This window comes from Nothoprocta perdicaria, unplaced genomic scaffold, assembly GCF_003342845.1.
Source record: "Nothoprocta perdicaria isolate Ctin4 unplaced genomic scaffold, notPer1 scaffold_8, whole genome shotgun sequence".
Lineage (NCBI taxonomy): Eukaryota > Metazoa > Chordata > Aves > Tinamiformes > Tinamidae > Nothoprocta > Nothoprocta perdicaria.
The window spans coordinates 908,131-921,680 of record NW_020456087.1 but is presented as its reverse complement, the minus strand read 5'-3'; the positions used below and the strand labels follow the sequence as shown (position 1 = coordinate 921,680).

Below are 13,550 nucleotides of genomic sequence, written 5' to 3'. Positions count from 1 at the left end.
CGAAATGTGAGAACAGAAATAGTTTGATAGATTGTTTTTAAGTGGTATGTGGTAGCTCTAATGGAAATCTGTGCTATTTAATGAGCAGCTTTCTTCTCTCCTTTTTTTTTCCCCTTTGATCTTTGCAGCTGTCTCTGAAAGAATATTTCCAAGTACAGAAGGCAATATGCGACAGTGCTAACACCCAGATGAGAATAAACCAAGAACAAGGATGGAAGTAAATTTATTCAGCAATTCAACTGTTGTAAACAGTTCATCCATCAACCATAAGCAGTTAGAAGGGCACAGCCTCTGGGAAGTCATTACCATTGCCACTGTAACTGCAGTCGTAAGCTTAATAACCATAGTGGGGAATATTCTTGTAATGATATCATTCAAAGTGAACAGTCAGCTCAAAACGGTGAATAACTACTACCTGCTCAGCCTTGCTTGTGCAGATCTTATCATTGGAATATTTTCTATGAACCTTTACACATCTTACATACTCATAGGTCACTGGTCTCTTGGAAGTCTAGCCTGTGACCTGTGGCTAGCGCTGGATTACGTAGCTAGCAATGCCTCAGTAATGAATCTGCTAGTCATCAGTTTTGACAGATACTTTTCCATCACAAGACCTTTAACTTACAGGGCCAAACGCACACCCAAAAGAGCTGGTATCATGATTGGTTTGGCTTGGTTAATATCGTTTATTTTGTGGGCACCTGTAATCTTGTGCTGGCAGTATTTTGTGGGGGAACGAACTGTTCCACCTGAGGAATGCCAGATACAGTTTTTATATGAGCCCATTATCACCTTTGGTACTGCAATTGCTGCTTTCTACATCCCTGTGTCAGTAATGACTATTTTATATTGCCGCATCTATAAAGAGACTGAGAAACGTACAAAGGACCTGGCTGAACTTCAAGGCTCTGAGTCAGTGGCAGAGTTTGAGATGATAAAGCCTCAGAAAGCTCTCCTGAAGTCTTGCTTCAGTTGTAAGCAACAAAACTTAGTCAAAAGAGAGAGATGCCAGGCCTCATGGTCTTCATCTAGTAGAAGTACATCTGCTACAGTGAAGGCATCTCAGGCAGTGAGTACCTGCAATGACTGGTCTAGAGCTGACCAGCTAACCACCTGCAGCAGCTATGCGTCTTCGGAAGAGGAGGATAAACTTGCCTCTGATTCAGTTTTCCAAGTAACTTACAAAAGTCCAGATAAAGGTAAAGTAGAAGAGTTTGTGGAAAAGGAGAGTAAGGATGTTGTCATCAAAGAGCAACCTAAAGAAAATGATTTTGAGACCCAAGAATACTTTCTATCACCAGTCAAAGGCCATGTACAAAAAAGTAAAAAATGTGTGGCCTATAAATTCCGCTTGGTGGTTAAGGCTGATGGCAGCCAGGAAGCCAACAATGGTTGCCGTAAAGTGAAAATATCTCCTTGCGCTGCTGCTCTATCAAAGGAGCCTTCCATTAAAAGCATGGATCCAAATATAAGTAACCAAATCACCAAGAGGAAAAGGATGGTTCTTATAAAGGAACGCAAAGCAGCACAGACTTTAAGTGCCATTCTTTTGGCTTTTATCATTACATGGACTCCCTACAACATAATGGTTTTGATCTCCACATTCTGCTCTGACTGCATCCCCCTTACTCTGTGGCACCTTGGGTACTGGCTGTGCTATGTGAACAGCACAGTTAACCCCATTTGTTACGCGCTTTGCAACAAAACTTTCAGGAAGACTTTTAAGATGCTGCTTTTCTGCCGGTGGAAAAAGAAAAAAGTGGAAGAGAAGCTATACTGGCAGGGCAATACCAGGTTGCCGTGATTGCTCATAGAGACCATAATTGCTCATACAAGGGGGAAAAAGAAAGTATTGACATACTTGGGTAAATTGACTGCAATTTTGTCATTTTGAAGTTGTTGCTTCTTATGTCTCGGGGTTAAAAATGTCAGCAAAAAGGTAATATTGTGCATGAAAATAGTGTGCTGGGATAAAGAAGCCAGAGGCTGCTGTGAACAGCTGAGAGTGTCTGTGATTATGCAGTACATCTGCATTAAAGTTTTATGCATGGGGTCTTCTGTCCTTTCTTTCAGACTGAGAGAGAGTAATTTATAGACTGCTAGAAATTAGCCCTGCATTATACCTACCAGGTCACCCGGTCTATCCTCCTGCAGTGCAGAACTGTTTTTTCTTTTCTAGTGTTTTGTCTATTCCAGTTTTCAATGTGCCAAGCAACAGATCTTCCACTATTTTCCTTCTGCAACTTTATCATCTCCTGTTGGATTGGAAGAAGGACTGTTGAAAGTGGGAATTAATAAATGGTCAGGGAGACTCTTAGTACTCCCATAATATATTTGTCCATCTGGAGAGTGCAATGCTGAGAAATTTCCATTGGGACTTTGGGGAGAGAGTAAAGTCACATGGGGAGGAAATAGGTAAGTACTTTGTATATCAGAAGCCCAGGTACAACCTCAGTGTCATTGTTTAACTCAGCTTCATCAGTAAACAAGAATAATGGTAGATAATTTTTATTTTGTATTTCCTTATTTCTCAATGCCTCTGAAGGAAATTTTTAAAAACTATATGACAGCAACAATGGTACCAATCAGAATCTGCTGAACAACATAATGGTGATGGTCTATCTATGGTAGAACATAGGAGGACATAGAGAAAGGAGGAGAGGATACAGGGAGAGAAGGGGTGTTTTTCTTAACCTCCTCTGTTAAGCCTCTTCCTCATTCCCACAATTTCCATTGGTTAGCAGGACACACAAAAAATATATACATTAAAGTCCTGCACATTCACCTATATTTTACGAAATTATTAAGAGCATTGGTAGAATTGGTTATCTCTGAAAAACGGAAGATTTTAAAAATAATTTTAAAATATTTCTATAAAACAATTAATACTTAGCGCTTTCATAGCACTTTTTATATAGCTTTACAAATAGTAACTAAGATTATGCATTTGGAAACATAAGTTTTCTGTAGTCAATATCTTCTGATTCAGCAGATCAGAGATTGGAAAAATCCCCCTTAGGGCTTTGGATTCTGGGATCAGCATGTACTGGCCCAGTTACAGTGAGCTAGGAATCTGAAATGAAAAGCAAACAAAATGAAGCATCACAAAAGGTCATAAGAAACCAAAGTTAATGGCAACAGAATTCATAAGGAGTGAAGTCTGAAAGCAAACACAAGTTACATGAATAAGTGGGAAAGAGCCCCGGATCATGCACTGAGTGCATGTCACACAGTTCAGATTTAGCTCTAGCATTTCTATCCAAATTCAGGTGAGATGCTCTGGAACGCTAGTTTGGGTCAAGTGCCATGTTATATCTACTCTACATGTTAGTGTGACAGTATAGTGGTGATGTGATGCAAATGTTGTGCTAGTCATCCTGAACCTACCATTACTTTCCATGGGAATGTTCATGTAATTTATTAAATTATCATACCATGAAAATGTTTTTCTACAGATATATAATTCCTTCAGGTCAATTTTTTATCCCCAGAAGGGAAAACTGTGTCAGTGAAAGATTAGCAATGTAGTAATGTAAAAATATGTTCTCTAAATTCATATGATTGATTTTGAAACACACCATACTGTGCCTGTTATTTTTGATGCATTAGCAGATGATTGATTACTAAAGGAAAGCAGGGGTTTTTATACAGACCCCCCTTTCATCGATTTTCCTCTGTCACTATCCAGAACTTTTCCTGTGTACAGTAACTATATACAAGTTGGTTATTATAGTTGGGTTCATTTTATATTACATTGGATCAGACATTCTGTAAACAGCTTGTCTGATTCTTAGCAAATTAATGTGTCACTCTGTGACACAAGATGTAATTAAAGGCAAAATTTAAGAGGTAGTAACAGTTCCTGATAGCTGTGGTGGTGTTGCAAAAGCAAAGCATTGGCTTCTACTTCTGAAATTAAATGGAATATTTTTTGTCAGTTTTGGCTTCTGTCAAGTTAGAGTGTTCTATAAATGTTTATGGATTCTGTGCTCAATAAATGTATTAGATTATATAGTGATGGATGCAACAATGTTGGTTCAATGTAATTGTGAAATATGTGTTCAGATTATGCTGCTAGCACTTTATAATGTGGGACATTACATTACCAAACTTAGGTGCATTGTAAATATCTAGAATTATGTAAAAAAATACTGTTGCTTTACTGTTATGTAAGATGATTACTCAAAAATTATTAAAAAAAAAAAAAAGAAGAAAAACACAATCCTCAACAGAATATCAGTCAGTACTTAAACATATACTGTTTTCAAGTTCTATAAAAGCTTCCTTTAGAACATATTGTGAGACTTTTGGAGTGTCAAATCTTCTTGTTATCTATATTTTTGTCCTTTTAATGAAGCTTTTACTTATCTTTTCATTTTGATGAAGGTTATGATCATGGACTTGTGCGAAAAGATCTTTTCTGTAAAATTGTATTTGATTTTTATATACATATGTATTTATATGTATGTATGTATATTTATGTATAAATCCCTAACCAAGCTCTTCAGAGACGTAGCACACTTTAATATTTTGGAATACTGAATTCTTCTCCAAAGGAAACCGGTACATCATTTTTGGCTCTCCTTTTTTGTATGTCCCAGCCTCACCATATATTGCAGATCCCCGTAATGTATCAAACAATACATCTTCTGTAAATATAATTTCTATTTGTACATAAATACTTGGAAGAACTCCCATGACTTTTAAACTGAAATAGAACATTTAGTTAAAATTGGGCACTTTTTGTGATTACTCATCACAGATTGCAGGGCCTTGCAAAGGACGCAAAATCAAGACATAATTCAAGTCCTTTACAGAAATGCTATTTTGAATTAAATAAGGATGAAATCAAAAAGGTTATAGAGAAAATGATATAAGAATCTATAAAATATGATATTTTATTATGTATATTTATGCATATTTTATCATGCATATTTTGGCATTAACTTAATTATACAATTTAAGTGGTAATTATCCTTATTCTATCAAACTCTGCCTGTCAACTGATAACTGCTATTAACTGTTGAAAGATATTGAAAGAACTCTCTCATCTCTGTTGTGTCTGAAGTGAGACCTGCATCAGAATATTACAGACTTTCAAGCATTCAATTCTCGATCCAGATAGAGTGATAAGTTTCAAGACAAAATCCTTAATTATTCTTCCTTATCACCCCTTAGATATTGTAGTATATTGAATTTGATAAATACAAAGTCATTGTAACAATTAAAGAATCCCATATCAATCTGGAGAATGCTCTTTTCTCTTAGAAAACAATTGGCATGCACAATTTGAAACTCAGAATTGAGTACCTGTGGACTTTTTCAGGTTCTGGATTTTGAACAGAATTTTGTAAGATGCTTTCTTAGTTATAATAGGAAATAGTTTCCAAATAACGCTTTCATACCTCTTGGATTTCCAAAATCTTCATATTGGATGAGATTTTTTTACATTTTTGTTATAAAACTACTCTGTAATCATTAGGAAATATACTCACTTCTACCTTCTATGGATTGTTTGCTGTAGGAAAACAAGAAAACAAACAGAATGATAACTTTCATCAGGAATTAATTTTTCCTACTTATATGCCTTTTTGGTATAATAAGAGATTAAAAAAAAAAGACAGTTACTGTTGTGAGCTAGAGAACTTTAAAGATCAGAACTGGTCTCTGAATAAACTCTCAAGCTTCACAGCAAGAGCTGGGAAAAATTGCTGCTTCCCAGTGTGACCCTGGAGACAACGTCGCCACAGTGCCTGTGGGTAGGAATTCAGGGCAGCCTTTCATACAAATACCTAAAATGTTTGTGAGGCCTCTTTCTATTCAGCGATTTCTCACAGCTCAGGTTCCTTCCAAACCTAAGCTCCAAAAAACGGATATGATGCCTTTTATTTTAAATACCTTGCCATTCCAAATCAAACAGAGGCTGTTTGTTTCCTGTGTGGTCATTCCAAGCCTCTAAGCTGGATTTTGTACCCCTAAGAACCCTTTTTCCACATACAGGAGACAACTGGGTGTCATAAAACTTTAAACTTCGCTCATTCAAATACACTTGGCATTTATGATTCATATTAAGAGTTATGCAACTAATATAGGTAATTTAAAAAATGGTAGTAGTGTGTTGTAAAAGAAAAAAATCTACAAATCTCAGTAGTTTCAGAAAGGGATGATTTTGTGAATTATTTCCATCTTGGTAAGTGTATTTCTTGAGGCTTAATAGCACTGCTCAATTATGTATCAGATTGTGAACTTCAGTTTTCACTACATGCAATAAAACCATTGCCTTTTGTGATTAGCTATTTAATGCCATTACTTTCTTGATGTATCTGTTGTGAGACCAACCAAGTCAATATTTCTCAATTAGCCACTTTAAATCTTTTAAAATTTTTCTTGTTTGTTTCTGCTTGCTTTGTTTCCTAAATAGCTACTTCTCCAAATCCTGGTTGTTGATGGCTCCTGTTTCATTAGACCTCTATAGTTTGGATATTTTTATTGAATTCCTGGATTACAGTGCCAAAATACCATCTGGAATATCAGTATCATTTACTACTTACATGAGGGGCTTCTTCCATGTCTCCATCTAGACATAGTGGAGCTCAGATAGCTGTTTTTTCTGTATGTTACACACAAGACCTACCTACATGTGCTATCCATCAGGAGGAAGAGCAGGAGGAGGTGAATTCAGGGCCTGTACCTCTTCCATTGTAGAGCTGCAGAGTGTGGCTGGACTCAGCTCTGTACCACTCCACCTTGTCTTGATGGCTTCTGAAATGTAGAAGAAACAAGAATGACTAAAAAAAAAAAAAAAAAAAAAAACTGTTAATTAAGGTCAAATTAGTGAGCCCAGGTGGTTAATGTTATTAATTTATTGATGCACGGTATTAGCACTTGACAATGGATTGGGCCTACTTTGTCCTACTGAAACCTATTTTTAACAGAAGAAAAGTCATGTGGAAGACTGGAAATTTATTGTTTAGGTATGCATAAGAAAGATAATCAGAAACAAAACTAAACACTTACTCATGTAAAAGCTGAATGATCATAAAGGATAAATAATAATAAATATTTTTGCTAAAAAGGGGATATCAGACTTTTTTTTTTTGTCATTTGATACTTCTTTAGAAAGAATTTATCCTTTCACTAAGTTCTGAGGTGATTATTATGATACTGAATATGTGAATTTGTTTATCATTCCTATAGTTAAGAAGACCGTATATAGAAAAATAAAAAGTAGTGAAGTGTTGAAGAAATCTCTCATCTTATCCTGTTATGCATAGGGGCCTATCTGTTTAAGGGCGCAGTGCCTCATGCTTCCTATTTAGGGGTGTCCTGAACTGGGAATCAGAAGTCCAGCTATTGCTCTACACTTCGTTATGTCTCCTCATTTCGGAAAAATATTTGACCAAATATATATATTTTTTTGCATTAATTCCTCTTGGCAGGACTCCCTTCCTTCCTGTAAGTCACTACAGAGGGTAATAGAACTGGGAAAGAGCAAGGTGGAGGTAGGAGAGGAGGAACAGAATAAGAGAAAAAAAAAAGCAATGTAGAATAATTTAATTTATAATAATTTAAAAATAAATAAGCCACAAGCATCACTAAATCTCAGGCAAATCTATGCTTGGATCTCGTAGTTTCTTTTTGGCCCTTTTTTTTTTTCTGTCTGCACTTTTGAGTAAATCAGTCTTTTGATTTCTCCTCTCGTATTTACAGTAGACACTAAAATGATTTAAGGATCCCTTTAAGCCTAGAAGCAAACTCAATATTATAAATTATTAAGAAGGCAACTGAGGAAAACAGCACTAGGCAGGCACCTTACCTCTCCTTTTAAGTGAAGCTTGACAAAAAACACACAGGCACAAATGAACGAGCTCACCCTCTCGAGGTGTACTTTGCCTCCTACCGAAGTCCAGGTGAATAAGTTAGCTCCAACACACTACCCGAAGCGTAGAAGGGCAGCAAAAGTGCATCTTGGTTATTTCACACCGTGCTTAGACATGCAGTATGAAAGCATATGTGAACTAAAAAGTACTAAGTTCTACACAAGGATTAAAATAACTAATTTAAACTCCCCTGATAAATAGATGGAAATAATGATGGAGAACCATGAAGAAGTTTTAGTTCAGAAAACTACCTTATTTTCTATAGGCAGATGTTCAACATTTACTGTCATTTTATGCAGATGAACTAATTAGATTTTGCTAATTACATTTAAAATTACATTGAGACAATTTGTTTTTTAAGGATGGATGAGGAGCAAACCAGCCCCAAATTCTGTTGTTGTTCTTTGTTTTAATGTAGATTGACTTGAAGCAGCGTTTCAGAACTACAAAAAGAAAAATGCTCAACAGACTGGCCACTAGCTTTCTATCTCAGTTTGGAATTAATGAGATATGTTCATTATGGGTAAATCTGTATTGAATGGCAATAATAAATTGTCGGAATATAACCTTGTACCTGAAAGTTTCATTGTCTGTCTGGATATCTTTCAGATGATGCAGACATCATCTGGATACAGCATTTAACATTTTCTGAGATGACACAACACTTAATTACTTTTTATGTCTTGATCTCTTCTCTGAAAAGAGCTACAATTAAAGTCCTGTGCAAGCGCTATTTGAAGACTTGGATTATTCAAAATTTCTGGTTTTCAATAATTCATCCTCACTGAAAGCACAACACAAATGTCAGGATTTTTATTTCATGCGCAATTAAACAACTAAACATAGTTAAGGGAAGATTTGCTTCTAATATTTAAAACTCAATTACATTTCTTTTAAAGCGTAAGTAACACTTGAGTAAGAAGGGGCAAAGGGACTAAGAGCCTTACTCTTACCTTACTTACTCTTGCCTTACTCTGGCACAGGTCAGTGGAGCTAAAGAGCCACATAGTCTTTCAGCTTTTAGTATTTTGCAAGAATTGTATGTTTAACATAGCTAACTTGTGATTAGTACTAAGTTTTATAATTCCAGGCCAGGATATGAAAATACTGCAGTACTATAGCTTATTAAATAATAAGTGTGCTGAATAGATTGAGATCTTGCTGAAACGGTACTCACTGTTCATTTCAGACATCCCCCGAAACCCACCATCGACTGTAGTGATGTTTATTGATAGGTATTATGTCACTCAAATACAAATTAGGGTATTATGTCACTCCAATACAAATTGGGCTACATCTCAGTTCTGTGTCTTTGTTTTCTGCATCTTCTGTCACTGTGCATCTCCTCCCCCATCTTTGCATTTTTCTTTGCTTTCTTGCTGTTTGCTTTGTTTGATGGATATCCACAGTTTCCTTTGAGTTGGCAAAGCAGAAGTGAAGTGGGAAGCTACTAATTAGATGGAAGAAAAAAGGGCGACTGCAGACACTCACTCATGCTCACAGAGAGCTATTTCTGTAGACAAAAAAAAAATTGAAAAACAACTAAAATCATTACATATTTCTCTCTGCTTTTGATCTAGCATTTCAAGATTAAATTTCCTGCTCTGAAAAAAAGGGTGATTTATGGCTTCATATTGTTGTTCACGAGCATGTAAAAATGCTGATTTTCTTGAGAAGATCCTTAAAGCCTATCAAGAAGCTCAAGACAATATACATACTACTTTAACAATACAAATCAGATATACAAAAAAGATCTCTTATGTATAACTCTTATGCAAAATGTTTCATAGGTTGCCAACACAAGTGAGGGGAAGGGAAAAAAAAAACACAGAAACACTTCTGCAATGACTTGGAATTGCTTTGCAACCTTGGCTGAAGGTACTTTTGTAATTTTACATAGGAACAGTAACAAAAAAAAAAAAAAAAAAAGTTTCTTCATTACAGTTTTCACTTATCCTTGAAATTCTGGCCAGGCAATGAATGCACTGAATGTGTTTTATTTGAGAAAATAGAAAGCAGTTACAAAATACTGAAGCACAATGTGCATAAATGATTTTTAATACAAGCTCGAAGCCTCTTTGTACACATTCATTGTTTACCATTATTTGAGAAATGAACCTATAGGTATCTATTTTTCAATAAAACAAATATGTTTTTTTTCCAATAAAACTAAACAACCTTTATTCTTACATTCAATTTTTCAAATGTTAAGAAACAATTCTTAAGATGAAGATCTTAATAAAGGTGTTCCAAACTCTGAAGAAAAAACTAAAAGCATATGCTCTTTATGTCTATCTGTTCAGTTTTCAAAGAGTAGAAACTTATATTAGGTTTAAAAGTTTTTCAACAAAAACAGTGAAGTAGGACCTCACTTGAAGACTATACCTAAATTTATCAACATAGAAAACAATGTAAAATAACCATTTGGTTAAAAATCATCTGACAGGTAAGACTAGCTGTAATGAAAACTCTTACTCAGCTTTTAGAAAAAAATATGACAGCACATATGTCTTGCAGATGACTTTTGTATTCTAAAGGTGGCAAAGATATGATTGTGGCAAGCAAGAAGTGTTGAAGAAGGTGTGTGTGTGGGATGCAATTTAGGTACCCATTCGAACATGAACAGCCTGATCCTGCTCCTCCTCTCCAGCTGATCAGGACTGAAGCCTGCTGGTGAAATCTATACAAACATCTACTTACATAAATATATATATATTTATATATATATTTACATAATTTTATACACACATACACACATATACTCAGTTATGAATCACTTCATGAGCTGGCCGTAGATGCTCAGTTGAATGATGATGCATCAAGTTGGTGATTATCCTGTTCAGGGTGAGGTTGAACTGGAGACCTCCAAAGTCCCTTGCAATCATCATTCCCATGATTGCATAAGCAACTTCCTGGACCTGGACTTCAGATATAATAAATCTTAATGTATCCATAATTTCAGGTTTGATCCCAATTTGGCAAAAAAGAGTTTTAGTAAACTAAGGCAAAAATCTTTTCCTTACCAATGCATCAGTTTTACCTCAAGTATCTAGAGAAATTATCAAAAACAAATAGCAGAAGCAATTAGTTATTTGGCAAACACCAGCACAAATGTTTTATTCAACAAACACTTTGAGCTGAATTGCTAAAGAGCACAAGATTTTTAGCTAACGATTTGCTAATCTTTAGTTTGATTTGAATTAATTAACCATAATGTTTAAACGCTGTAGCTGCAATATAGGAATCTAAAAATGATTTTATCATCTAGGACAAGAAGCACCTGGGAGCATTGTCATGGCAACAATTGCTTCAAAGAGAAGTTCTGTAATTTCTGTTGCTCTCTAGCAACCCCACAACTGAAGTATCATTGCTCAGAAAAACATGAAAAAAAGACGATCTTTTCATAAAGAGAAGTACAAAAAAATACCTGGAAAGACCATTAAAAGCATTTCAGGAGGTAAGGCAGGCTTCAGATAAACAAATTAAATTCTCGGCTTGATAGTGAAACCCTAAAACCTGAAACCCTATCTTTACATACACACTCTAACACATTATATATAATATATATATATACACACAGAGACATACATGTGCACACGTATAAGGGAGTGTGTGTTGAGCTTGCTTTTGTGTCGTGCTCAAGTGTCTGTGCAGGTGACAGCGGAATCACTCTCTCCTGGAACTGAGGATTGCCCCATATCTCACTGCCTCCCACTCTGACCTCATGATTTGGTTTCTTGACCCTGAAGCTTAATGAAAAATGGACTGCAATGTGAGAAACACACAGGAAAGCACCCAGGTAGGAGTGCAAGAGCACCTATTAAAAAGAGATTTCATCACCCACCACTGCCCCCAGAAGACACGTTGAGAGAACCATCATGTCACAAGCACTGGTCAGATCGCTCAGTGCCGACCGAAAGATAATGAGGAATTGTGGTGCCCTAAGAACATATTAGAGTAAACAGCCTTTAATACCCAACACACTGACCCCGAAAATTGCACCTATATATTTTAGAAATGCAGGAAAACACACACACAGATGATAGGGCCATAGTTTAAGCTCTCATTTGTATCTGCCCTCCCTTCAGTTTGGTTAGCTTAGCGACTTGCTCAGAGCAGCCCTTTCCCACCTGCTCAATTCACACACTTCCAAGTTGTGGCAACCCGTGTCACAGAGGACAGACACTCAGCGCAGACACCCGAAAGTGTGGCAGCTATACACAGACCACACACATACGTACATTTCCACAGCGTAGGCTAGGAGATTCTCGTGATCTGACAGTTGCAAACCCTCAAGCAAATAGCCATAATGCACTATTTAACAGCTAATACTAATACAGATTTTATTGCCTGAAGGAAAAAGAAATTAAACTTCCTCAAAGAAATTAGACTTCCTTTCAAAAGTTGCATTGCACAGCAGAGTAAGAGCCTCAGATGTGTTTATATATTTTCCATGTATATTTACATACCCTGGCTGGACTGGTAATTTTGGTCTATCAGCTCATAAAGGAGCACATCGAAGCAAGCTTAAAAAAAAAAAAAAGTTTTAGTTTATCCCTTAGGATCAAAACAAATACTCATAAGAATGAAGAAAATCAAGCAGTTATTCTATGAATTTATAAGAAAAAAACTACAGAAAAAAATGCAGAGTCCATTTCATGCTTTGCACTTCCATTGATAAAGTGTTTTAATATTCCCACTGAAACATCCCATTATTGCAGAAGTATCTGTTTATTCAAATCCCTAATTTGAAGCATAAAAGAACTATTAGGCGGTAAAAACATGCAAATGTAAAGTATATGTAAAGAATTAAAAATGCATGAAGAGGAAGCAGGCAATGTGAGCATCTTTTAAAGAAAATAGTGATTAAATCAAGCAGAAATTAGTTTTTAAAACAGCAATTGTTTCCTATAAGGAGCACATTTGCAAAAACACAAGTTCCAAAAGATTTAAAAAGGCTAGCAAAGTATTGCAAAGCTATAATGACACTTAGGGCACTTATACTGCAAAGCTATGAGGATAAATTTTGTCCATCATACAGAAAAAAAGAAGAAAAACATATAAATAGCTACATTGTAAGGAGGGTAGAGAGCAGACTTTTTGTAATAAAGATTTAAGATGGAAAGAGGCAGAGTTCTTTAGCTGTATTTCTTTCCTGTGGGATGCTAATAAAGGTGGGCTGAAAGCTGCAGATGAATTTCAGTGTTGGGTACAGGAGCCTTAAGCCGGCATTTTTCATAAAGTTGCTGGACGTTCTCTTCAATTCTTTTCAAAAGAAAAGGTATAACCAATGTATTTTGTTAAACTATCATATCTTCAGTGAATTGTGGCTATTTCTGCACAATCTTTCAGATATTCTCCTCACAGCATACTTAAATGGTTTAAAAAAATAAGTCTGGTAAAATCAGCCTCAAACATTACAAAGAAAGCACTGTAATCTGATCAGATTTTTGCAGGACAAATGACCTCTCCACCATTAGCAGGCTACCTGGTGATAAAAATAATTGGTTGCTGGCACTGAAACACTTAAAAGCATGAATGAGGTATATAATTATTTCTGCCACCACCAGCTGAACAAAATTTGCTATAGTAATTTCAACAAGTCCCTTACAATCTTTTTAACAATGAAGGGCAAAAAAAAAAGGTGAAAAAAACTCAGTGCGGGAGGGA

The 13,550-nt window shown here is 35.8% G+C and overlaps 1 protein-coding gene across 1 annotated transcript; it reads left to right on the top strand.

Annotated features, from left to right (window-relative positions):
* Nucleotides 1-211: 211 nt before the first annotated feature.
* CHRM5 (cholinergic receptor muscarinic 5) lies at nucleotides 212-1,872 on the top strand. The gene has a single exon (XM_026051794.1). The coding sequence runs from the start codon at nucleotides 212-214 to the stop codon at nucleotides 1,802-1,804; it is 1,593 nt and encodes a 530-aa protein (XP_025907579.1). The 3' UTR covers nucleotides 1,805-1,872.
* The last annotated feature ends 11,678 nt before the right edge of the window (nucleotides 1,873-13,550 follow it).